This window comes from Eurosta solidaginis, chromosome 5, assembly GCF_040869045.1.
Source record: "Eurosta solidaginis isolate ZX-2024a chromosome 5, ASM4086904v1, whole genome shotgun sequence".
NCBI lineage: Eukaryota > Metazoa > Arthropoda > Insecta > Diptera > Tephritidae > Eurosta > Eurosta solidaginis.
Genome location: NC_090323.1, coordinates 178,005,746 through 178,030,955, shown reverse-complemented (window position 1 = coordinate 178,030,955; position 25,210 = coordinate 178,005,746). Strand labels below are relative to the sequence as shown.

Sequence of the window (25,210 nt, the reverse complement as noted above, 5' to 3'; positions counted from 1 at the left end):
ACTTTTCAAATATTTTAACTTTAAAAGAGCAATTCTTGTATATTTGTATAGCCGATCGAGCTCGGGAACGGCTCAAGCTGTTTAAATGAAACTTGACACAGAGATAATGTATCACCTTCTAAGACTTTTTACCTAGGTGTTGCCACTCATAATGTTTCACAAGGTTGCCACCTATTCGAAATTAAAAAAATTTCATGAGATATGCCGATATGGGTATCAAACGAAAGGTATTGCACTCCGCTTGCAATAGGGACACTTTTGAGTAGGGTTGCCATAAGGTTGCCACCTGTTCGAAAAAAATTACATGAGATATGCCGATATGGGTATCAGACGAATGGTATTTCACTCCGCATTACAATAGGGATATTTTTGAGTACGGTTGCCGTTTAGGGTTGACACCTATTCGAAATTAAAAAAATTGCATGATATATGCCGATATGGGTATCAATATTTCACTCCGCATTACAATAGGGCCATTTTTGAGTATGGTTGTCATTTAGGGTTGCCAAGTGGGTATCAAACGAAAGGTATTTCACTCCGCATTACAATAGGGACATTTTTGAGTAGGGTTGCCATTTAGAGTTATGGTAGTTAGACGAAATAGTACTCTACTTACTCATATTTTCTTCAAGTTAAAAATCTTCGTAAAAAATTTTTACACATAATTCCACTTAATTTTCATAATTTCACATATTCTAATAAAATTGAAATGCAATATCAAGGCTCCGTGGCAAATTCTAGCAAAATATATTTAAATGCATATCTTTAGCAAATATGAAATGAATAATTGCAATTTCTCACAGATTACTAATAGAATGATTTCTCACCATAGCAAAAAGATATCTCACTATGGTAACTTGCTACCCTTGAAAACTAGAGGCATATGTTCAATTTGAAAATGACATCTAACCATTTAACTACTTACCAACAGATGGCGGTTAGGGAAGTAAGTTGACATTTAATTAGACTAACTGATAGTTGTCGTTAGTGAAATTCACAAGTTTTTGGAATGGAATAAAATTGTGAGACTTTCATAGTGTATAACTAAAGAAATGTTTGAAATTAATAATTCGGCGCATGAAGATACTCGAGAAACGTTGCCAGGACAACGAAATGTTGCCCAGCAAAGCTCGGTCGCCCAGGTACTTAACTAATTATTGAAGAACTCTTTCGTATAAAATATTTTTTGTTTTGCCCTGAATTGTGGTGTATATAAAAAGAGCTGATGGCTTACCTATGCTACATGCTTACCTATGCTATATGCTACATATAACTGACCGGGGGAGAAGAATGGATATTCCAAATCAATAACACACAATGCCAATGATCGCCCTTGTGCTTTGTTTATGGTCATGGCAAACGCAAGACGTATTGGAAATTGCAATCGTTTAAACTGAAAAGGCAGATCTGATGGATTCATTGGAATCAGCGGAAATAATACATGCTCCCCTTCAAACTTTCCTGTCAAAACCGTTGCCTCAATGAGGTTAGTCATAACCCTTTTGACTACTGGTACCAAAAAAATTGCAAGAAAGCATTAAAAAGTTGTTAAAAACTACCAACAAAAGTAGTAGAAAGATACCAAAAAAGTATAAAAGAACAATAGTTAAGAATAGAAAAATAGTACCAAAAAAGATTAGTAAAAAGGTTTCAAAAAAGTATTTAAAAAGGTTATCAAAACAGGTAGCGTAGAAGTATTAAAAAAGTAGTAAAGGGTTACCAAAAGTAGTAAAACAGTGGCAAAAAAGAGCCAGCAATTGCATTGAAAAATTATCAAAATGGCTAAAAAAAATTTAAATAAGTAGTAAAATTGGATCAAAAAGTAGTAAAAAAAGATCACAAAAGTTTGAAAATCAGAACTAAAAAAGTACCAAAAAAGTAGTTACACAGGTAAAAAGAGTACCAAAAAGGTACAAATAGTACTAAAGCTTTTCCAATAACGTATTAGAAAGTTAACCGTACTTAGTAGGTTAATATCTTAACATTATCCTTCTATGAACGTGGTACATGAAAAACTGTGTAAGCAGTTCTTAAAAACATTTATGTGAAAAAATTTTCTACGGCAAGTTAAGTTTAGGTTAGTTTTCTTACATCTCCACTTACATCATAACGCCATAAGTATATATAATTCAGCGTAATACATTCATCAACCTTTTATATGAGAAAAGCTCTTTAAGTAGTTATTGATATTTATTTGCGTAAAAACTTATTGAATGATTTAATATTCGCAGGTTTAGTTTGACAAAAAAATATTATTGAAAGGTATTTCATGAAAAAACTATATTTTTAAGTTTTCCTAATTTGACAAATTTTATTAATTTGACATATTTTATGTAATGTATATGTACGCTGAGTAAAGTTAGACGTTATTTTCTTATGTCTCCGCTTAGCCGTTAGAGAAACAGTTTTAGTGTGAAAGTTTTGTCTTTGTCAAATGTAAAGGTAATGCAAATAAGTGGAAAGAAAGTTTTCCAATATCCTGTGAAAAGTGTCATCTTAAATATTTTATGTACACTGAAATTACCTTGAATGCTGGCATATAGTTGTCCCTTATTATATTGGTAGCTCCAAACGAAGTCATTCGGAAACTTGAATTGTACATTTGTATATTGGCTAGAAAATGTCTTGATTCCGCTGTTGAACCAGAAATTAATGCTGCTAATGGTTCTGGTGGGCATTGCAATTCCTCTAGCCGAACTTTTCCTGAGGCGCAACACATTCCAGGGGTTTCGCTTTTAAATTTTAGTGCACAGCAAAATGGACATACATTGCTATTAATGCCAATTACCACAAATTAATGCAAACTATAATCGATATCGTTGTTATATTGAAATGCGGCACCACTCAAAGGAATATTAATGTTGTGTCGACCTGGACGTGTCCTGGCATATCGTTCTCTGTAATTGGCGTTGTGATGCACCCTTTATTCGTCTGATCGACGTTCTCTTTCGTTGGATCTATTTTTTGTTCTCCACGACCGACGTCGCGCGGAAATCATTTTGTAATTCACTTCACTTTTCACGAAAACTAACAGCCCAAAACTTTGTAAAAAGATTGGTCGAATAAATGCTCTTTTTTATCACAGCACTTTTCACTAAAAGAAACTCGTTTGTAGCGGCACAAAAACTTTAAGAGTGACCTCGTAAATAAATTCTGTTTTTTATCGCACCACTTTTCACTAGTCCTAGGAAGCTTCTAGTATTTGCCAAGAGGACGGAGTTATTTTATAACATAGATCCTGGTTTTTGATAGGGGTTTCAGTGTGGTTGTTAAAACAAACTTCTGGTGACACTACGGACTCAACCAGTCTATGTGAGGTACTCATGGACCGGCCAGTTCAACCTAACCTAACGTAACTTTCAGATAAAATAAACACATTTGTAGAAGCAGGAAAACTTTAAGAGTGACTTTGTGAAATAAATTTTATTTACTACTAGCTTTACCCGGCGTACGTTGTAACGCCCGAGATCGAATTAATGTTGCGTTATTTTTCTGCTTTGTTTGTTGATAATTTAATTTATTGTTCTGTAAATTGTATTTAGTTTTGTTCGCATATGTGGTGAAATTTTCGCTTAAAACATTTTATTATTGTATCTTATTGTAATGCAAGTGGGTACACAATATTTTTGGTTTTTTCCTTCGGTGCAAAATAAACAAATTTTTTGATGTTCCAACTCTAGAGCAAGCAACATATAGCTGGCCATGGGAAAATCAGGGACTCTCTAAATTTAATCCTGCAACATTAAGCGATTGTCATTGTTCTTTGTTGATTGTAATTGCAAAAGCAAGGCGTATAGGAAACTGTAAGCGCTTAAAATTGAATGGCAAATCTGTAGGAATCATTGGGATCCGTAATATGAGCTCATCTTCACCTTTGCTTTTACCGCTGATGATTGTTGCTTCAATTTCATTCGGCATTCATTTCTTAACGCAAATTTTGGTTCCATTGCACAATTTTTGTGGGTCTATATTCCGGAGAAGCATGATTGATGAGCAAATTTTCAATGTCAGTATATGCGCAGGCATTCCAGGTGGTTCTAAACCGTTTAGAAATTCAATTGGATAATTCGCAATTTGATCTTCATCTGTAACTGTGTCGATCGATTTATATTTCGTCACTTCACCAGGAATTTGGTTTTGAACGCGATCATTGATTTTGTTAACATTATCATTTTGGGGAGCTAAGATTGCTCTTTCGCATAGCCGAAAAAAAAAACAAAATTTTAATTTAAAATTCTTAATTCTGAAATATGAAAAACCTTCGTCTTGGTAGAAGAGGATTGACCTCATATAACTCCTCACTGAATTTCAATGTTCAGTCAGGTATACCTTCATAGTTATGCGGTACCAAAGATTTCATTTGTAAGGGAGGTGCCACGCCCCTTTTACATATCCAAATTATTTTTATCCTAAAACCTTCCCGTTGATCGAAGGAAACTATAGCCGAAATTTGTTGATGATTGAAGTGTGGGAAATACGTTTGCATAGGTAACACACAGCCACACCGAATTTGATTTTTGTATATATAGATTGCAGAAAGTAAAGCGCATTTAAAAATGTGTAATTTTAGATATTTCTATGTACATATGTATGTATGTCTTTGAATGAGTTTTCTTAATTAGGAATCGCTGGATGTTACCTGCTGAACAGGTAGAACCGAAATTATTCAGAAAATAAAGCAAAATTGTTTGGAAACAAATTTGAAATTTGAAATATTTTATGTACATATACATAAGTGATGTGTAAGATATTTCTTATTGTAAATTAAGTATACGGTATAACAAAAAGTGCGGAAAAGGCAAAAAATATATTTGTGCAATAGGGAAATGGATAGGGATAGGGATAGGGACTTACCTCATATATCACCTTACCAATTTTCAGTGGTCAAACATTAATACTTCCATATATCGTTAGCTTAACTTGAAAATGTTCTAAGTCACTTTTTTTGAAAAATAGTTTTTAATGCAGTTTTAAACATAAATTCATAATACATCGATCACAAAAAAAATATTTTAATTTTTCAATTTTATGTTCTGTGCAATGATGTGTAAATGTGCTAAGTCGTCAGCTGTTAAAAAAAATGTGCTAAGCCAACCGGTCAATAATATCAATCTGAATTACTATTCATTTCTTTGTGCGCGCATGCTTTATTGTTGTTGTATTAACGATAGAGATACTACCCGAAGGCTTTGGGGAGTTTTACCGATGTTGATGGTCCTTTGCCGGATATAGATCCGGTACGTTCCGGTAACAAAGCACTATTAAGGTACTAGCCCGACCATCTCGGGAACGTTTTATATGATCACATTAAACCTTCTAGGCCATCCCGCCCTACCCACCCCCTAGTTCCATGAATAACTTGGGGTCGCCAGAGCCTCTGCTGTCAATGAAACAGGATTCGCCACGGTTAGGTGAGGTTAACAATTGGGTTGGAGAAGCTTTATATTTCACTGGCAACCCCTTGAGAGGGTTGCGAACACAACCCCTTGAAATTGTGTTCACCCAATTGAGACATGCCTTTGGTGATTGATAAATGCTTTGCTCTGACCATAATCTACTTCAATTCTTACATGTCGATAACTACATACTTTCTTACATACTAGTTAAAAATAGAAAACAATTTACGCTTATTCTTACATATTTATTAAAACTAATAACACTACTGAACCGATTTGATAGATGTAGAGTCCTAATTATAGGTTCATTCAGAGCATAATTCGTTTTATGAGTTATTTCGATTTATAATCTATTATGCGGAAGATCACGCAGTGGAATATATGGAATGAACAAATTAAATAAATCAGAATAATTCGTGCTAAAGTTTATTACATTATAGGCAAGCATGAGTGAGATAAAATTTCTTCTGTCATGCAAAGCCTGAAGACCAAGCAATTTGTGCCTGCTGGTATATGATGGGTGGCCGTCTGGCCAGAGAACCATAGGTAAAGCAATTTTTGTAAACATTTTTTGAACTTTCTCAGCTTTATAGGAGTTAGATTCATAGAAAGGATTCCATATTATTGAGCAAATTTCAAGACCTCTTCTGACCAAGAAATATAAAGTGCCTTCAACGTCATAGGGTCCTTAAAGAAACTTATGTTACGTCTACTGAACCCAACCATTGCAACAAATTTGGAAAGTCCTTCAACGTCATAGGGTCCTTAAAGAAACTTGTGTTACATCTACTGAACCCAACCATTGCAACAAATTTTGAAACAATGAAGTCAATGTGACTAGAGTCAAAAATTGCACCCAGGTCTTTACTCTCTTGACAACGATTAAGAGATTTAGCATTTAGTTTGTAGATAAAGTATGTGGTAGTTGTCTTTTTGGAATAAGACACAACACAGCAGTTGTTTGAATTTAAAAATAAATTATTGTCTGCTCACCATCCGGCAATAGAGTCCAGATCAGAACCGTTAGAAATAGTTTGACAAATAAATAGTATTTTTTGTGAAATATATAGTTTTAGTGTTATATTTCAATCATTAAAGAGGGGGAGTGATAGGGAAACTTGTTGAGTAAAACGTGCTAAGTCAGGAATAAAAATTTTTTTATGAGTGCGGAAATTGTGCTAAGTCATTAAATAGCTGCTGGGTTAGCATACATGATTTTTATTTATCTTTTTCAAAGCTTCTACACGCAAAAGTATTGCAACTAAGGTATCCTCATTCACAGTTTTGAAAAAAAATGGTTATTTGAAAAATTATTCATTTTTTTTTCGTCTCCTGTAAAATTTGTAAAAAGTGGCTTAGCACATTTTCACATTAAGCTAACGATATATTGATCCTCCACGCCCCCTTTTGCGATTTAAAAAAGGGATAAGAATGAGAAAAGTAGTAGTCAGTAGTCTAGCATTAATAGTTGCATAGATATTAAATATGAAAGATCCATTTGTATGGGAGGTGCCACGCCCCCATTTCCGATTTCAAAAAAAAGTACATAAGAACCATGCGGGGCCATGTACCTGACCTGTAAGTATGTTTATTTAAAATCCGTCCACGCGTTTGAGCGTCAAGCGGCGGCAGGAAAAAAAATGCTTACTTTTTATAATATGTACTAGAAGACCCGGCAGACGTTGTCCTGCCCTAAATTTGGCCAATCTGCATACATTTTAATAAGCTTTTTCCGTCTGACTCTGCCCTCCCCCCTCTTCACTTTTTCCTAATCCTTTCATTCACTCCTCCCTCAGTCTTTTTCGCTTCATCTATCTCCATCTTCGTCTCATTCTATCTCTTTCTCAATATCCTTCCCTCTTTTCTCTTCCCTCAATTTCTTCTCATTCTTCTGCATCCCTTATTGCCTGCCCCAGAAGGTGGTATGTATTTTATTCCAGTCCCAGTCCTAAAGTCCTAGTCCTAATCCCAGTCCCAGTCCGACTCTGGATAATATATTACTCTGTACTAAAGCACTCATCAACATCTTTCATTTGATATCCATATTGTACAAACACATTCTAGGGGTACCCCGGGCCACGTTTTGGCCTATATCTCGAGACCCTAGTCACCCAGAAGTATGAAAATTACCCTCTAATAAACCAATCATCAACAGCTTTCATTTGATATCCACATTCTATAAACACATTGTACGGGTACCCGGGTCCACGTTTTCGCCTATATCTAGAGACCGCAGTCACCCAGGGGTATGAAAATTACCCTCTACTAAAGCACTCATCAACAGCTTTCATTTGATATCAATATCCTATAAACACATTCTAGGGGTACCCGGGTCCACTTTTTGGCCTATAGCTCGATACCCTAGTCACCCAGGGGTATGAAAATTACCCTCTACTAAAGCACTCATCAGCAGCTTTCATTTGATATCCATATTCTATACACACATTCTAGGGGTACCCAGGTCCACGTTCTGGCCTATATCTCGAAACCCGAGTCACCCAGGGGCATGATAATTACCCTCTACTAAAGCACTCATCAACAGCTTTTATGTGATATCCATATTCTATAAACGCACTCTAGGGGTACCCGGATCCACGTTTTGGCCTATATCTCGAGACCATAGTCACTCAGGGGTATGAAAATTACCCTCTACTAAAGCACTCATCAACAGCTTTCATGTGATATCCATATTCTATAAACGCACTCTAGGGGTACCCGGATCCACGTTTTGTCCTATATCTCGAGACCATAGTCACTCAGGGGTATGAAAATTACCCTCTACTAAAGCACTCATCAACAGCTTTCATGTGATATCCATATTCTATAAACGCACTCTAGGGGTACCCGGGTCCACGTTTAGGCCTATATCTCGAGACCCTAGTCACTCAGGGGTATGAAAATTACCATCTATGAGTGCTTTAACTCATCAACAGCTTTCATTTGATATCCATATTCTATAAAATCACTCTAGGGGTACCCGGGTCCACGTTTTGGCCTATATCTCGAGACCCTAGACACTCAGGGGTATGAAAATTACCCTCTACTAAAGCAATCATCTACAGCTTTCATGTGATATCCATATTCTATAAACGCACTTTAGGGGTACCCGGATCCACGTTTTGGCCTATATCTCGAAACCCGAGTCACCCAGGGGCATGAAAATTACCCTCTACTAAAGCACTCATCAACAGCTTTCATGTGATATCCATATTCTATAAACGCACTCTAGGGGTACCCGGATCCACGTTTTTGCCTATATCTCGAGACCCTAGTCACTCAGGGGTATGAAAATTACCCTCTACTAAAGCACTCATCAACAGCTTTCATGTGATATCCATATTCTATAAACGCACTCTAGGGGTACCAGGGTCAACGGTTTGGCCTATATCTCGAGACCCTAGTCACCCAGTCACCTATCCTATATTTCAAGTTAGATCAAACTACACACAGGGTGCAAAACAAATTCAAAATAGGTTCAGTAGTTCAGGAGTCCATTGGCCTCAATTGTGTGACATGTGTTTTTTATATATTATGATAGATTCCAGATTGTTCGGCAGCTACACAAATACGTGGACACGTTGATGTGTATACTTAAACATATGTACATACATATGTAGATATGTATGCACTAAATATTGTTAAAATTACTGTATTTTTTACAAGAAAAGTATTAAGGGAATTCAGAATTATTTTGAAAAATTATTCCACATAATTAAATTTTTTCGTTTTACCTCTTTGGATTTTTTTTTTTCGCTTAGTGAAAGTAAATTTAGCGCATATGATAATATAAATTCAGTACCAACGACATTCGTTGAATATAATAACGCTTAAGAGCCATAATTAAGCAAAAAATATTATACATTTTAGTGCAAATATTTCTGTTTTTGGGTGCTGTTTATAACAGCTGTTTTTACTGAGTTAAATAATTTTCTGACTAATATTGCTATAAAAAGAATTTCCCTAGAAAAACCTTGAAAAAAATTGTATTATACTATGTTCAAACAGAAAAATAAATTGAGCAAATTTCGATTTGAATTGAGTGCTGTTCATACAACTCGATTTAGCTTACACAATAGTAATTTGATAGCTGGTTGGGTCATCTCTACAGCAAGAGCATACCTTTGTTCAAACTGTCAAAATGTGCGTGTTGGTATTAGGCGAATGAAATGGAATGAAAGCATAAAAAAAATAAAAAAAAAATTTTTGTGTGTTGTAAGAAAATATGTTCAATGTTTTTGTTTCATTTTGAGTTTGCCATCTTCTTTTGACCATCCCTACTCCAGTGAAATGAAAGACATAAAATCAGCTGATCAGATGAGCCAACCATATAGTTCAGCCATGCGTAAGTGACGTTTAAATATACTCAATAAACACACTTTACAATGTTGCATTTGTAGTTTGAAACAATTTATTACGCAATTTTTTTTAAATTGGCAATTTATTATTACAATTTTTTTATATGACAAATTGCGTAATAAATTACCCAAATAGTATAAATTGCCAATTTGGTGTGTGTTTGAACCTAGTATTATCTAGACGTTTTTTAAAACAAAAATAATTTGAACTTATATCTTAATACAGTAAAAAAGAAAACTTGAACATCACGGGTACCCTAGGCATTATTCTGGATATTATCGGGGCTTTCAATAATATCTCGAAACGAGCAACCATGGACAGTCTCAGCTCAAGTACATACGGCCTTAACTAATTGAATTGGCTCCATGTTAAGCTGCAGAATGATCACATCGCGAAGGGGTTTGTGCGAGGCCAATTAACCTGTAAACGGAGGAATGCCTCATGCATTATCAGCAATGCTATGAGCGCTGATCATGAACTAATTGCTTTGACGGTGCGACAGAAGACCAGTTGAACTCACGGCATATGATGACGTTCAGTCACCATAAGCAGCGGGTGTTTATCAAAAATCAGCTCTCTCATGCATCAGCCGGTTTGGGATGTACATGCCTGGGCAACTGGAGTCGGGTTAACCGCCAACGCACTAATTTCGGGATGATTTTGGGACTCTTTCGTGTTCTTCCCGGAATCATTAAAGAGTTATTTGTGGGTTACTTCGGGTTCTTTTGTGTGTTATTTCGGGATGATTTCGAGGATTATTTCAGGGTACTTACGGAGTCATTTACGGGTCATTTCGGGATGATGTCGGTAACATTCCAGGGTCATTCCGGTTTCGTTTCTGGATCATTCCATGATAGTTTTAGGGAGTCAGCCAAAACTGGACTGGTGGTTTAGCTAACGGTGCTAGCGGGTATAACCCTGACGTTAAGGGGCTCTGTTAAATACCTAGGAGTAATTTTGGATAGGAACTATCCTGGAGGGAAAACGCTCAGGAGCGTGTGAGATAAGCAACGGTGGCACTGTACAGCTGTAGGGAAACTCTTGCGCGAACATGGGGACTATCGCAAGATATTACCCTGTGGCTCTTCACAACTGTGGTTAGACCAATCCTTATATACTGGGCATTGGTCTGGTGGTCGAGCTTAGATACTAAATCGAACCCACGAGTATTCCAGAAGGTACCAAGAAGTGCTCTATTTGCGTGGGGATGCTCTGCGCACCACCCCTGCGAAGGCGCTGGATACTATTTTTAATGTGTCAATAGATTTTATGGCCAAGCAATGTGTGGCCTTTTCTGCTCTACGGCTGCGAGAGTTATCCGTCTGGAGAGACTACGTAGTTGGCCATGCAGCTATCCTTAAGAATCTGGATTCGCCTTCGCCGGACTATTGCGCTCCGACTGTATTTTTCAATATGAAGTACGAGGTTCTGATCACGGATAGGGATTATTGGTCGAAGGAGCCGCCGGACCTGAGCGATAGGCTGCAGATGTATACTGAGGACTCCAAACTGGATTAAAAGGTAGACAGCGGAGTCTTTGCACCTCAACTAGGGTGGAATCTATCATTTAGCCTACCCGATCATTGCAGCGTCTTTCAGGCGGAGGTGGCTTATATAAATGAGGCCGTTGATCACCTGAGAAATGCTGTTCACGGCTATAATAATAATAAAGTATATAGCAATCTCGAAACCTGCTACCACACTGAACTCACGTGGCCTGAATGGGACGCGAGACGAACAAGAAGTCTCCTTTTTCTTGGAAGGGGGGACATATCTCTGGAGGTTGGACTTATAACTGGCCACATAGCAATCGGGAAGCATGCACAATGGTTGGGTAATCCTTATAATGATTACTGCGGCAGCTGCAAAGATGAAGAAGAGATAGAAAAAGTCAAGAATTTTCTGTGCGATTGTCTTGCACTTTGCCGCAAGAGGAAGGATCTCCCTTCTTAGACGATCTTTGTGATCTGGCTAAGCTGGAACCTAAGAAATTCCTGACATTTGCTGAATCGACCTGTTGCTTTGAGTAGGGGTGAGATCTACGTGGTATCAACATGGGACCTTTTTGGGCCTAAGTGCACTGCTGCTCGCACCGGTGGCCACCCTATCCTAAACATGGAGTCGTTGGGTGGTCATTTCGGGGTTATCCAGCGTTAATGATGCTGATGATTTTTATGTATGGAAGTCTATATCTATCTCGATTCTTTATACCTGTACAACCAACCGTTATCCAATCAAAGTTATAATACCCTGTGTTTAAGTACAGCTGGGTATAAAAAAGGGCGTGAGTATGAAAAAGTGAAGCTACTGGATACTAGCCAGCGAAAATATTATCAAAAACCTGGGAGAGTGATAAAAAGGATCCATGGCCAGTGCGAGTTTCTCTAAGTGCAAAGATAGAGAGCATAAAACAATATTAAATTCGCATATAAGCTAAACTGAAAACTGCCATGGTGTTGGAAGCTTTAGGATAAAAACGCGGCTGGTATACCTGTCGTAAGAGGCTACTAAAATAATGTATATTGGAACGATTTTCCGTCATCCCTTGTCAAATTTGGTTTTGAGACAAACCGGTTTCGGCATTGTGCCATCATCAGTGTCGATTTTCGTTCTCGAAACCGGTTTGTCTCAAAACCAAATTTGACAAGGGATGACGGAAAATCGTTCCAATATACATCATTTATCCACCCTGTCGGAAAATCAACCAAACAAGATAAGCTACTAAAATACCCCAATGATTCAAGGGGTTGCTAGCGCAATATAAAGCTTCTCAAAGCCAATTGTCAGCTTCATCTACCCATAACGAATCCTCTTTCTTTAACTCGCGGGGCAGTGGTGACCCTAAGTTCCAAATGGAATTAGAGGGTGAGGTGTGGGATGGCCCAGAGGGTTCCTGGTGGTCACTCTTAATCGCTCCGGGATGCTCGGACTTGTGCCTTAATGGTGCTTGTTACCGGAACTTATCCGATATATATCTGGAAAAGCTTCAGGGAGTGTCTCTATGTCTATAACACCAACAAAAATAACAACACTTGGTAAAAACTTAAAACTGCATCGGCACATTTGGAGAAGTTAATCAGTTTTTAGTGTTTAATGAACGTAAAAATTTTTAGTTAATCGCTATTTTGTTATGGGCTTTTGATATATTGGACGGGAGAAGCGATGGGTTGGTTGCGTCAGCATAAACAAAAGTTGCGCTGTAGAAAAAATAATGAATTGCTAAAAAAAGCTAACGAGTATTTGAAAATTGTACGCGATTCCACTTCTATTAACTACAAAAAGTCAGAGATTGACTGGATAGAAAGTAATGGAACTTTTCCATGCCAGCCACTGTAACAGAGAAATGGAAAAAAATCAAATCGAAATAACTATTTTTCAAAAAAATTTGAGAGATATAAAATAAATTTGTCTATTCACGCCGTTTTGGACTAAGATTGGGTGGGGTTGAACCGACCGATATGTGAGGACCTCATGAGTCTATAGTGTTTCCAGTAGTTTGTTTAACGACCAAACTAAAACCCCTATCAAAAACCAGGTGCAATGTCCTCTTGGAAAATACCAGAAGCTTTCTAAGACCCAAGGGGCCCTAAGGCTTCGGGAGTTGGGCCTTTGGAGAGAGCGTACATATCCTGCTCCTAGCTGTATCCTGCGCAATATTAATGACTCCCGCACCTTGTCAAAAACGGACTACATATGTCCAAGGAAAGTCTTCGACACAAACTACACAATTCTCTTCCCCACAAGGAAACATTGGACAGATGGGGGATCACTCAGAAATTCGACATCTCGTTTTTTACGGATGGTTCTAAAATGGCTTGCGGAGAGGGGGCGGGAGTATTTGCAACTGTCCCACCCACTTCCTTATGTATGCGGCTTCCCGACTCGGCAAGCGTGTTTCAAGCTGAGATTTTCGCTATCCAAGAGGCGTGTAAAGCGTTAGTGGATATCAATGGTAACGGTAACAGGGTGGCCATTTTCTCCGATAGCCAGGCGGCTCTTGGGGCCCTCGGGTCAGAGAATATATCATCAAACCTGGTTGGGCAGTGTAGGGGAGCGCCATGATTCTGGCGGGCCGGCAGATCGTTACCCTGATATGGGTGCCGGGGCATCGAAACATACAGGGTAACGAGATGGTGGATGAGTTGACACGGCGTTGAGCGGCTCTTGATGTCTCAGGAGCGAAGGAGGTCCTTGCACCCCTGGAAAAAACGATCGGCAGCTGTCCTTAAGATGAACAGAAGGGATATGTCCAGATTAGTTGCGGTGCTCACGGGGCATTGGACAATTGGGGTACATGCGGCACGGATGGAACTGTAACACAATACCTCCTGTCGCAGCTGCAAGCGTCCGGAGGCGGAGGAGGTGGTTGAGCATCTGCTGTGCATCAGTACACTTTCGAAGCAGAATAAAGTTTCTTGGAAAGCTCTTTTTCGAAAGCCTCCCAGAACTCAAGGATGTTAGGCCGGGAGAGCTTCTCAAATTTATAAACTACACGGGATGGATATAGGGGGACAGGCTTTCCCTGAAGCGTGTGAAAATGTTTATTATTCTTCTTAACAACACTTTCATTCTTTAACTCACGAGTTTGTGGTAACAAAACTGCGCATGTGCGCTAATTGGAGTCAATTAAGACTTGCCACTCCAACCAACCAACCAATTCACGCCACTTGCTGCTTCTAGATCTGAGAACTAAATCACTCCTAATAAATTGAATTTTGGTCTGGCAAGCACGGGGCACGAGCGTAAAACGTATTCGATCGTTTCCTCCTCTAATCCGCACTTTCTATATCTGCTATCACTGACTAGGGAGCCTGTAACGCCAGAAGGCAATGTTCAGTCAGAATACCCGTCATGAGGGTACATTCCTTTCTTTATAATAATACCAATTAATTTGTTAGTTTAGGGCTGTAAGGCCCAAACATGATCTTCGACACCTAACACTAGATAGATAAGAAGGCACGCTGCTTTATTGGAAACCAACTTGTAGCTCTTAGTAGGTTTTTTTCCAGCTGGGAAATTTTAATTTAAAACAAGAAAGCAACAACAAAGCGCCACCTGACCAAACAGAATACATATAGCTGACTTCAAAAACACTAAAATGTTGGATTTTAAAGAGAAATAGAGATACCACGTGTGACATTGGGAGCTTTGCGAGAACAACAACAACTACACTATGAATAAGCTTCTAAGAATTTCAACAAACACTAAATTTGACATTAGAACCAGGCAAACCAATAAATTTCTAGCTAAAAAGAGCTTAATTTATTTGTTATAGCCAAACAAGACTTAATTACCTGGTGACCAAACACCTCGACAAATAATTTTGCAACATAACGAAAAGTGAAAACTTGTTTCATCAACATATGTACATACATTAAGATTATTTGTACTCATTTTTTTTGGAAGGCAATTAGGTTCTTTGTACTATGAGGTAAACAATAACAAGTCCCGTTTAATTAATAAATTTCCTATTGCATCAAACAATAAAGACTGTATTCACTACAATAACAAAATTATATCAGAGACACAATGGATAACGGCGATCTCACAAAAACATCTTATTATAACTAGGTACCCAGCAGTATTTGTTCTGTCCAAATATTTGTTTACCTGTAAGCCTCGCTACACCTCATCACTCTCTTTATCATTCTCTTCTACTTCACCCCGCATTTTTCTGAATATTCTTGTCCATCTCCTTTACATTTCCACTCCTAATCCCATTCCTGTTCCTACACTCACATTCACTCCCACTCATACTCTCAATACTACTTACATTCCTAATCCCACTAACACTCCCCTTCCTACTTTTACTCCTGGATCCACTAATCCCTCTTCCATTTCAATTCATCATGTATGTTATGTCTATAGCAAACATTGAATACCTGCTTCGCCTCACCAGCTGATTTCAATATCTTTGTTTCCTAAATCGCTATCTTTTTTATGTTTGTGATATATGTAGATAAGTATTTGAGAAAAAATTAGAAGAGACGTTCTTCTTCCCGACAATATTCCTCTTTGCGATGTATTTACGCTCCCAGTATATAGATGCATATTCCATAATGAGGCTCTGCAATAAAACGTGGTTTTCTCTTCTCAGCTCCCACTACTCCTCTTTATGAGGATCCCACTTTTTTTATACCTCCGTCAACTTATATTTACTTTTCTTCACCTCCGTCCCTTCTCTGGCTTCCTCTGCTCCCTATATTTCCCTCGCCCTCTCACAATTTTTACATCAATTTTTTGCTCTCACTCTAATACCTCTGCCTTGCCTTCTTATTATCCTCCTATTCTCCTTCTTTTGAATGCGATTTATGATAAAAAGTCGGGCACTGCTTCAATTACCGGATTGAAAAGTGTTTGAAATAACAAAGCTAGTCAGGGTTATACCTCTGTACAAAATTTCAAGCAAACGGCACCATAAATACTATTTTAAGGAAAGGATCGGCCCGCGGTTCACTTCTTGTACAAATAACAGAGGAAGTGGACCAAATTATGAATCTAAGGCATGCGGAAATTCCCTCGAACATAGGAATAAAATTAAAAAAAATGGGTCTAGTCGTTTGGTAGGTCTTTAGTCAAAAATGCCCGTACATAAGGAACATATATATTAAGATAGTGAATCATTACAACAAAAACGGAGGAGGCTATTTTTAGCTATTAACTCAGATAGCTTGTTATGAGCCGATTTTCCAAACTCCAGTATCAAAATATCATATGTATTGACCCAAATCTATATGGGGTTTTTTTTTAATATGAATTTTAATACAACCATACATATTTAATTGTTTTGTTTTTCGTCCTGGTCAAGTATAACCTGCTTGCTTTGCAACCGTTAATGCTCGGAGAAAATAAACAAACGCCAACTGGTGTTGCGCTCTAACCTTCTCTTTTTCTATGCCCATAATAGAGGTTTACGCCGATCACTTAATCGGCGGCGGTGGCGGAGTCTATTATATACCGACGGCGGCAGCATGGTCGGCGTAAATGTCTGAATTGAATGGCTGGACTTCAGAGTATCACATTGTCCACAACTAATGAATATGAAAACATACTGCTGTCGTCAATGGTATGTTTGACGATCTTGAACAATATCACTAACTTGCGGATGAGTATCTGGGAGACTTGTAATACGAAAATTTAAAAAAAATATAATATTTGGAAAGGTTTTGTTTATATGTATTTAAGGAAATGGACGTTTCGGCCATTTCGGAAGAATCCGCAGTTTATGCCTGAAAACTTGGCGGATCGTTCAAAAAATTTCGGGAGTAGCTCCTTGCAGAAAGAGGGAGAAATTCTTAAAATGGTCACACTATTGTAGCGTAGTTTCACAGAAGCAGATGTTCTGGGCTAATTCTAATACCCGTTGTCGGCTACATGCTGGTCACGTTCAAAGGTGACTTACGGTTGCTATTAATTATCTACTAATAATCATGACTTTCGTGACACAGTTTTAACGATTAGCATCAATGCTTTCTTATTCTTGATCGCGCCAAAAGGCGCCTTCAATTTTTTCGGCTGTTTCTAAGAGCAACAATTCCCGACGTCCGAACAGTATCAATCCCGACCACCAGTCGCTACCGCGCATCCTGGTCCTTATACCATATGCCAGCACGGAAGCCTTAGGTTTGCGACTTCAAACTTTGTACCGTTATTCTTCCGAGCTACACCAAAGAAACTCCCTAGAAACGTTAGGGAGTAACTATTCGGCCAAGGATGCCGCCCTCGCCCTCGCATCAACATACTTTAAACTTTGCAAAGACTGTGGATAAAAGTTTTAAAATGTAGACCAAAATTTGCAGACGTTTGTGTTCGAAACATTGACTTCTATAGTCTTTGTTTCCGACCTTATGATATAAGAGCTCATTATGGATGACCGCCTGTTCGACTATCCCCTACTTTGGGGTAGTAGAACACCCGGTCATTTGTTCGACTGTCTTGGGAAACCTTTTGCTTCACCACTTTGAGTTTTCTTGCGACGAACAAAGCCTAACCTGGTTAAAATATGTGCCCACGTATTCACGTTTGTAACCGGAGCCGTAACGTGTAGGTCATATTTAAACATGGTTGATATGCTATATCTAATGTGATTCACTCCGAGGGCCTAGTTTTGGATAGGGCCACCAACTTAAGGAAATGTCAAACCCAGGAGTCATGGGTGTTGAATGATGGTGTCTGAAAATTAAGATTTCAGACGCTATTTTATAGTTAAGCAAATAAAGCGATTTTTCAAACCCTTCTCATAGGTGTATATATCTTCAACTTAAGTATGAGCTAATAATCATTTCAAAGGAGAATTTAATCCCCTGGAGCCTACTAAAGCATTTTGCACCTCTGATTTCGCTTACTCCTTCAAGCAATTGGGATATAAATTTTTCGAAAAAATCGGTACCTTTTCTTTACGTGTTTTCTTTTAATAACTTGGTGAATTCGGTGATGCGAAATCCATGTTAAGTTGGCATTGAAAGAGCCTGTTTTCTCAAATAACCTTTGAACGGATAAAAAGTGTTGCATTGCATTTTTATGACTAGCAGTGATGCGCATCCCCTGATACCCCTTTCGACCATATCGGACCAATTTTCGAGATGAACAATAAATGGCCTAGGCAATCTTAAAAGAGTAGAAAATATAGTAACGCGCCGAACGCCGCCGCCGCCGCGTCGAAATTTTTGACATTCGACAGCGGCGTGCGAAAAACGGTGTAATCCGCGGCGGCGGCGGCGTTTAGCGGCGACGTATATCTCTAGCCCATAAAGCATAGCAACCAATGTCACTGTCCACACCATTATACAAATTTTGGGCAAAATATGACTCAAATACATTTTCCCCTCTCTAAAATACAAATGGAAAAGGTGCGAAAAAATTCACTTGTCGTAGAGTATTTGGGATAAGATTTGGCATATACATTTTTTCGTCTATGTCTTTGAAGAGCTCGGATAGTAGTTCATCGTTTCCAGGAACTTTGTTATGTCTTAAACGGGATTTAACATGCTTACTTCGTCATAGTTGGTGCCGGAACGTATATTACATCGTTGAGGACCCTTGCTAGGCTGATTTGTTGAGAAGGCGAAGAAACACTTCATCTATATTTAGGCACGTTCCGTACGTCGGCTGCCAGCTCGCCCTTAGGGTTTCTACATGAATTTGTTCGTCCGTGTAACCTTCCATCATTCATCGGATGTTCTGATAGCATTTTTGGACACTGTTGTGCTACTTACCGTCAATCACGACTTGATCCAACTGGTTTTGCATTCTTCGATCGGGCGACAACCAAGTTGCTTGGCGTCCCTTTTCATGCTGAAGCATGGTAGCGCAGATAACTATAGTTCCATCTACGGCGGAGTCAATCTTTAGCCCCTAGGGAGATGTTATATACTGTAGTATTAAGGACTCCCCCCTCGCACCACCTCTAGCGTTGGAGTTGTCAAGCATGGGTTTTTTGTAATTTCCGGGGTGGCCGTAATATGTTCTTTCACAAAATAAGTCCCTATCTACCTCTGCTATTTCTTCTATTGGCGAATGGATGTAAATAATTATTATGTTTAAAATTTTTTACTTTCGGAGACGCTCTTTAACAGCCGTGTACGACAATCCTTATTTCACCGCAAGCTGGCGGTTTTCTAACCACCAGAATGGCTTTCGGAAACTATATGGCACCTCCACCCAGCTTAATGTTGTCAATACTCAAATAAATTGTGGACTGAACCAAGAACCCAAAAAAGAGCAGTACTCGTTTTTTTAGACTTATCGCGCACATACATAACTTAAGTTGGTCCTGCTTCACCCAGTCAGTAAAGGTAGATTACAAATTATTTTAGTGGCCGGCAGTCATCGGTTCATTTTAGCAACGAAACATTAAAACCAAAGAGAATTGCACAAGTATAGCTCAGGATGATGTGCTAACCTCACTTTGTTTAATTTCTATAACTCGAAGCTCCCTTCCCCACTAGAAGAAGTTACTATTTTTTTCTACACCAATGAATGTACGATAGTGAAAACTGTTGCTGACCATTCCATAGATGGCCTACGCTTTAAAACTCACAATTATCTGCCTAGACTTTCTAGTTTCTTCGTCTCGTGTGACCAGGTACCATTACAGACTAAGTCATCGGCAACATTATTTTCTTCATGAACAAAGTAAATGTCGGCACTATTGGATATTAATGTCCATGGCATTACGCTACTGACTATCTGGCGCCAAAAAATACTGGATGGAACATTCGATTATGACCTCCATTTTCGTACGACGCAATATATGAAGTGTACAATTTGTGATCTTACCTATCGGATGGGGAAAGCATTACTATAATAAGAAGAAGGCAGTACTTAGTGGACTCAGTACCACCACAAGACGAAGCTCCGTTTTAAGACACCAATTTTACAAGCGCCTTGCTACAAGTACCTGAAAGGTATTGTACCCATGAGCTATGATTCAGAGTGGAATCAATGTGATCGTAAAAGCCACTAAGCCATTGCTCGCCCAACGCTTGATGTCTAGATACAATTACTTTCCAAATACTTAAATCTGGCAACACTTAGGATTATTTGAAATAATCTGAGTGACAATTTAGGTTGTTTTTCAGTAATAATGGCGCAAAATGTTTAACAATCGATTTCAAGCCAAATCGCAAATTCACTCTTCACTTTCACCACAAACTACACAAACCAGTACCCATCTATGCTCGATTTCGCAAAAGGACTAAAGACGCACACAAACAAGGTACATCAACCGTATCTTCGTGCATTTCAATTTCACTTACCATTTCGAGTAGTCGACGGCTTGCTTTACCGCATGCCAAATTGAGAACCACAACCTGACGAAGGCCATCGTCACGCAACACTTGTGCCAGCCAATTTGCATTCAAGTACGCATTGCGTGTGCCAGTAGCAGCAGCATCTGCATCCGCTGAACGAACATAACCACTAGAGCGAAAATCTCCTCTATTGCTCAGCGTGTTGTGTTGAGCATAAAAATTGTATTTGCTGTTGTTGTTTTTGTTGTTATATTTGCTATTTGCAACGGATGGACTTTTATTGATTAATTGATCGATATGCACAACTTTAATTAAAATATCCCAATCTGAAGCGACAGCAGCGGTGGTTGCGGCATTGGCGATGTTGGTCGATGCGTCGATAGCAGCTTCATAGACCACATTTTCACTTCCGTCGTCCAATGCACGTTTACCATCCTTCAACGCCACTTTTTCTGTCAGCACATCCGCCCTTCTACTCGCATGTCCGTTATGTTGGCTATTTATATTTCCGACGTTTCGCACTTTTCGTGCGTATCTGTCTGCAGCTTTTGAAGCGGCTGTCATTTTGGATGCCAATGCAATATTACCTTTTGTTGTTAACTTGTCTGCCGTTAATTTTACCGTTGCTTTACCACCCGCTGACCTCATTTTTCCACTCGCTCCTTTACTGCCATATACGTTCTGTTGTAATACTTCCATAGTTTGCATATTTAAGTTTGTCATTTCTTGTTTGTCAAAATTGTTGTTGTTGCTCTGCGTTTGTTTGCCACGGCTAGGACGACACGTGAAGTACGTGACACGTGGTATATGCTTGTATTTAATTGCGAATTCATAAATTAACTGTTTTTGTATTGAGGCTGTCTCATCGGTGGCCATTATTGGTGGCATATTCACCTTCGGCTCCTCCTTCGGCGTTTGCCTTGATGCGTCTGTGTGTGGCGTGTTTAGTGTATTGCGCTTTATTGTTTGCTTGCTTGCGATATTTTGTTGCTCTCCAATGACTGCTTCAACCACCGGCACAGTGGCAGATTTTGCAGGTGTTTTGGTATACAGTGTTGTTGTTATTGCCATCTGTGCGGCAGTGCCGCTGCCAACAACCTTTAGTGGTTGCTTGAAATTTTCATTTTCATTATTTCTGTCATTTTGATGATCATTAATTTTAGTGTCAGTATTTATTGTAGTTACTGCAGTTGAGGAGCTATTGGCATTAGTTGCCAGTGTATACCCAGTAGTGCTAAATAATAAATCACAAATTTAAAAATGAAGAAGAGCGTTAGTTAGTTTTGAACAAGTGAAAGTTAGAGATATATGTATATAAGTCCGGCGTGGACAATTCAACCTAACTCAGACTTATCCAAAACGGACCAGTACTGAAAATAAGTCCGCTTACTTAAACTTCTTTCTACATATATCGAATACAGCGGTCAATTCGAACCAAAGAAAAAGTATTTTTTTTTTGTTTTTTGAATGTGGTGGTTGTTGTTGTTGTACCAATAAAGACACTCCCCGAAGGATTTGGGGAGTGCTTTCGAAGCGACATTAAGGTACAAGCCCGATCCCTCGGAACTTGGGTCGCCAGAGCCTCGGCTGCTAAAGAAACAAGGTTCGCCATCGGTAAGTGAGGCTTAATTTGGTTGAAAAAGCTATAAATTGCGCATCTTGCTATTGTGGGATTACGATTTTGGGTCTGTGTATTACCTATTCTATCTATCTAATCTATGATCTATTCTAAAAAAAACAGTATGTATGGTTCGATTTTATTTAATATATTCTTTTGGGGGCCTTTTGAATAGGTTAACTTTATTAGTAAAAGCGAATGGGAAATCTGAAAAATATAGGGAAGTTGAGTGAGAGGAATTAAATCGAAGATGAAGAGAGAGAAGTGAAAGGGCGAAGATACGGAGAAGAGACAGGAGGAAGGAGAGGCAAGAACACATTTTTTGGTTTTGCAGTAGCTAAACTATGAGGAATCCCTTTGTTTACTTAGTGAAGGGGAAATAGGAGTGGGAGTTGGAGTGGGAATGGGTCCGGAAACCAAAGGAAGATAAGTAGACAAAAACAAAGAAATGGAAACAAAATAGAGAAGAAAGTGATGGGGAGTTAAGAGGGGAATCGAGGCTCCCTTTTGAAATGTAGACAAACCAATTTTGCAGGAAGAAGAAACTTTGTCGGGTGCTCCCCTATATCCAACAAACTTTCAAAAGACGTTTGCAAAAACTTAATGCGATGTTGATTATAACTGTAGTCCCTTTGATGTCGAAAATTTCGTAAACTGAAAAATAATTCATAACCAAACACCGATAAAATGATGATGCTTAATGTGTTGGTTCACTTTATGACATAAAACTGACATTTGACAAAATTTTGGAAAACAGGCATGCCCCGCCTCTTTTATAGCTAATTTCTCTAAAATTGTATTAGGTTTACAAACCAAAATTTGGTAAGGGGTTTTTTTAATAACCACTCCAATTTTTATACCCATCCTTTCGTCTGTCTTTCTTTTCACCCGTTTAACACGACAAGTTTAACAAAAACGGAAATACCTTCACCAAATTTAGTAAGCGAGCTTTTAAAAAAAAATATATAAGGCGCGATAACCTCCGGAGAGGATTTAGGCCGAGTCTCTCTTCAAATTTGCGTTGTGCTCCTTTTAATTGTTCCCACAAATTGGCGGGACAGGACCTATGCCGACTCCGAACGGCATCTGTAAGGCAGATGAGTTTTCACTGATAGCTTTTCATGCCAGAAATACACTCGGAGTGCTTGCCAAATACTGCCGAGGGGCGACCCCGCTTACAAAAATGTTCTTCTAATTGAAAAAACGTGTATCTAAAATTTTGATGTTGCATTTCCCGGGGCATGTACCTAGAGTCTTCGGTGTGGATGACGGAAAACGCTACCATCACACCACGGCGGCCGCCAAGCGAGCTTTTAACCACCGAAATATCCACGCAGTTATGCAAGCCATAAATCAAAAGCCGTTGAAATCATTTTGCAGCTTGTCATAAGTATGGTTCTAGGTATTATAACTAGTTCTGAGCAAACCCAGTTGATGACCATGCCCACTTTAAAAACAACAAGTAAGGAAGGCTAAGTTCGGGTGTAACCGAACATAACATACTCAGTTAAGAGCTATGGAGACAAAATAAGGAAAATCAATCTGGGGTAATCCTGGAATGTGGTTGTATAACATGTGTATCAAATGAAAGGTATTAAAGAGTATTTTAAGAGAGAGTAGGCCATAGTTCTATGGATGAACGCCATTTAGGGATATCGCCATAAAGGTAGACCAGGGCTGACTCTAGAATTTGTTTGTACGATATGGGTATCAAATGAAAGGTGTTACTGAGCATTTTAAGAGGGAGTGGGCCTTAGGTCTATCGGTGGACGCCTTTTCGAGATGTCCCCATTAAGGTGGACCAGGGGTGATTCTATAATGTGTTTGTACGATATGGGTATCAAATCAAAGCTGTTAATGAGTATTTTGAAAAGGAGTGATCCTTAGTTCCATAGGTGGACGCCGTTTCGAGATATCGCCATAAAGGTGGACCAGGGGTGTCTCTAGAATGTGTTTGTACGATATGTGCATCAAACGAAAGGTGTTACTGAGCATTTTAAGAGGGAGTGGGCATTAGGTCTATAGGTGGACGCCCTTTCGAGATATCGCCATTAGGGTAGGCCAGGGGTGACTCTAGAATGTTTGTACGATATGGGTATCAAACGAAAGGTGTTACTGAGCATTTTAAGAGGGAGTGGGCATTAGGTCTATAGGTGGGCGCCTTTTCGAGATATCGCCATTAGGGTGGGCCAGGGGTGACTCTAGAATGTGTTTGTACGATATGGGTATCAAATGAAAGGTGGTAAGGAGTATTTTAAAAGGGAGTAATCCTTAGTTCTATAGGTGGACGCCTTTTCGAGATATCGCCATAAAGGTGGACCAAGGGTGACTCTAGAATGTTTGTACGATATGGGTATCAAACGAAAGGTGTTACTGAGCATTTTAAGAGGGAGTGGGTATTAGGTCTATAGGTGGACGCCTTTTCGAGATATCGCCATTAGGGTGGGCCAGGGTGACTCTAGAATGTGTTTGTACGATATGGGTATCAAATGAAAGGTGGTAAAGAGTATTTTAAAAGGGAGTAATCCTTAGTTCTATAGGTGGACGCCTTTTCGAGATATCGCAATAAAGCTGGACCAAGGGTGACTCTAGAATGTTTGTACGGTATGGGTATCAAACGAAAGGTGTTACTGAGCATTTTAAGAGGGAGTGGGCATTAGGTCTATAGGTGGACGCCTTTTCGAGATATCGCCATTAGGGTGGGCCAGGGTGACTCTAGAATGTGTTTGTACGATATGGGTATCAAATGAAAGGTGGTAATGAGTATTTTAAAAGGGAGTAATCCTTAGTTCTATAGGTGGTCGCCTTTTCGAGATATCGCCATTAGGGTGGGCCAGGTGTGACTCTAGAATGTTTGTACGATATGGGTATCAAACGAAAGGTGTTACTGAGCATTTTAAGAGGGAGTGGGCATTAGGTCTATAGGTGGACGCCTTTTCGAGATATCGCCATTAGGGTGGGCCAGGGTGACTCTAGAATGTGTTTGTACGATATGGGTATCAAATGAAAGGTGGTAATGAGTATTTTAAAAGGGAGTAATCCTTAGTTCTATAGGTGGACGCCTTTTCGAAATATCGCCATTAGGGTGG

At 39.0% G+C, this 25,210-nt stretch overlaps 1 protein-coding gene and 1 long non-coding RNA gene across 9 annotated transcripts in view; one reads left to right on the top strand and one right to left on the bottom strand.

Annotated features, from left to right (window-relative positions):
* The window catches only part of Ir64a (Ionotropic receptor 64a), a 685,241-nt gene extending 664,652 nt beyond the window's left edge, over window positions 1-20,589 (bottom strand). For all 8 annotated transcript variants that reach the window (XR_010947661.1, XM_067757679.1, XM_067757680.1 and 5 more), the window contains exon 1: window positions 20,510-20,589. Coding sequence is in view for 7 of the 8 variants with exons in the window: in XM_067757679.1 (XP_067613780.1) it covers window positions 20,510-20,512 (3 nt within the window). In the remaining variant the exon portion in view is untranslated. The remainder of the gene's footprint in view (window positions 1-20,509) is intronic.
* Window positions 1-25,210, top strand: part of LOC137234034 (uncharacterized) — an 85,568-nt gene that overhangs the window by 49,951 nt on the left and 10,407 nt on the right. The window lies entirely within an intron of this gene.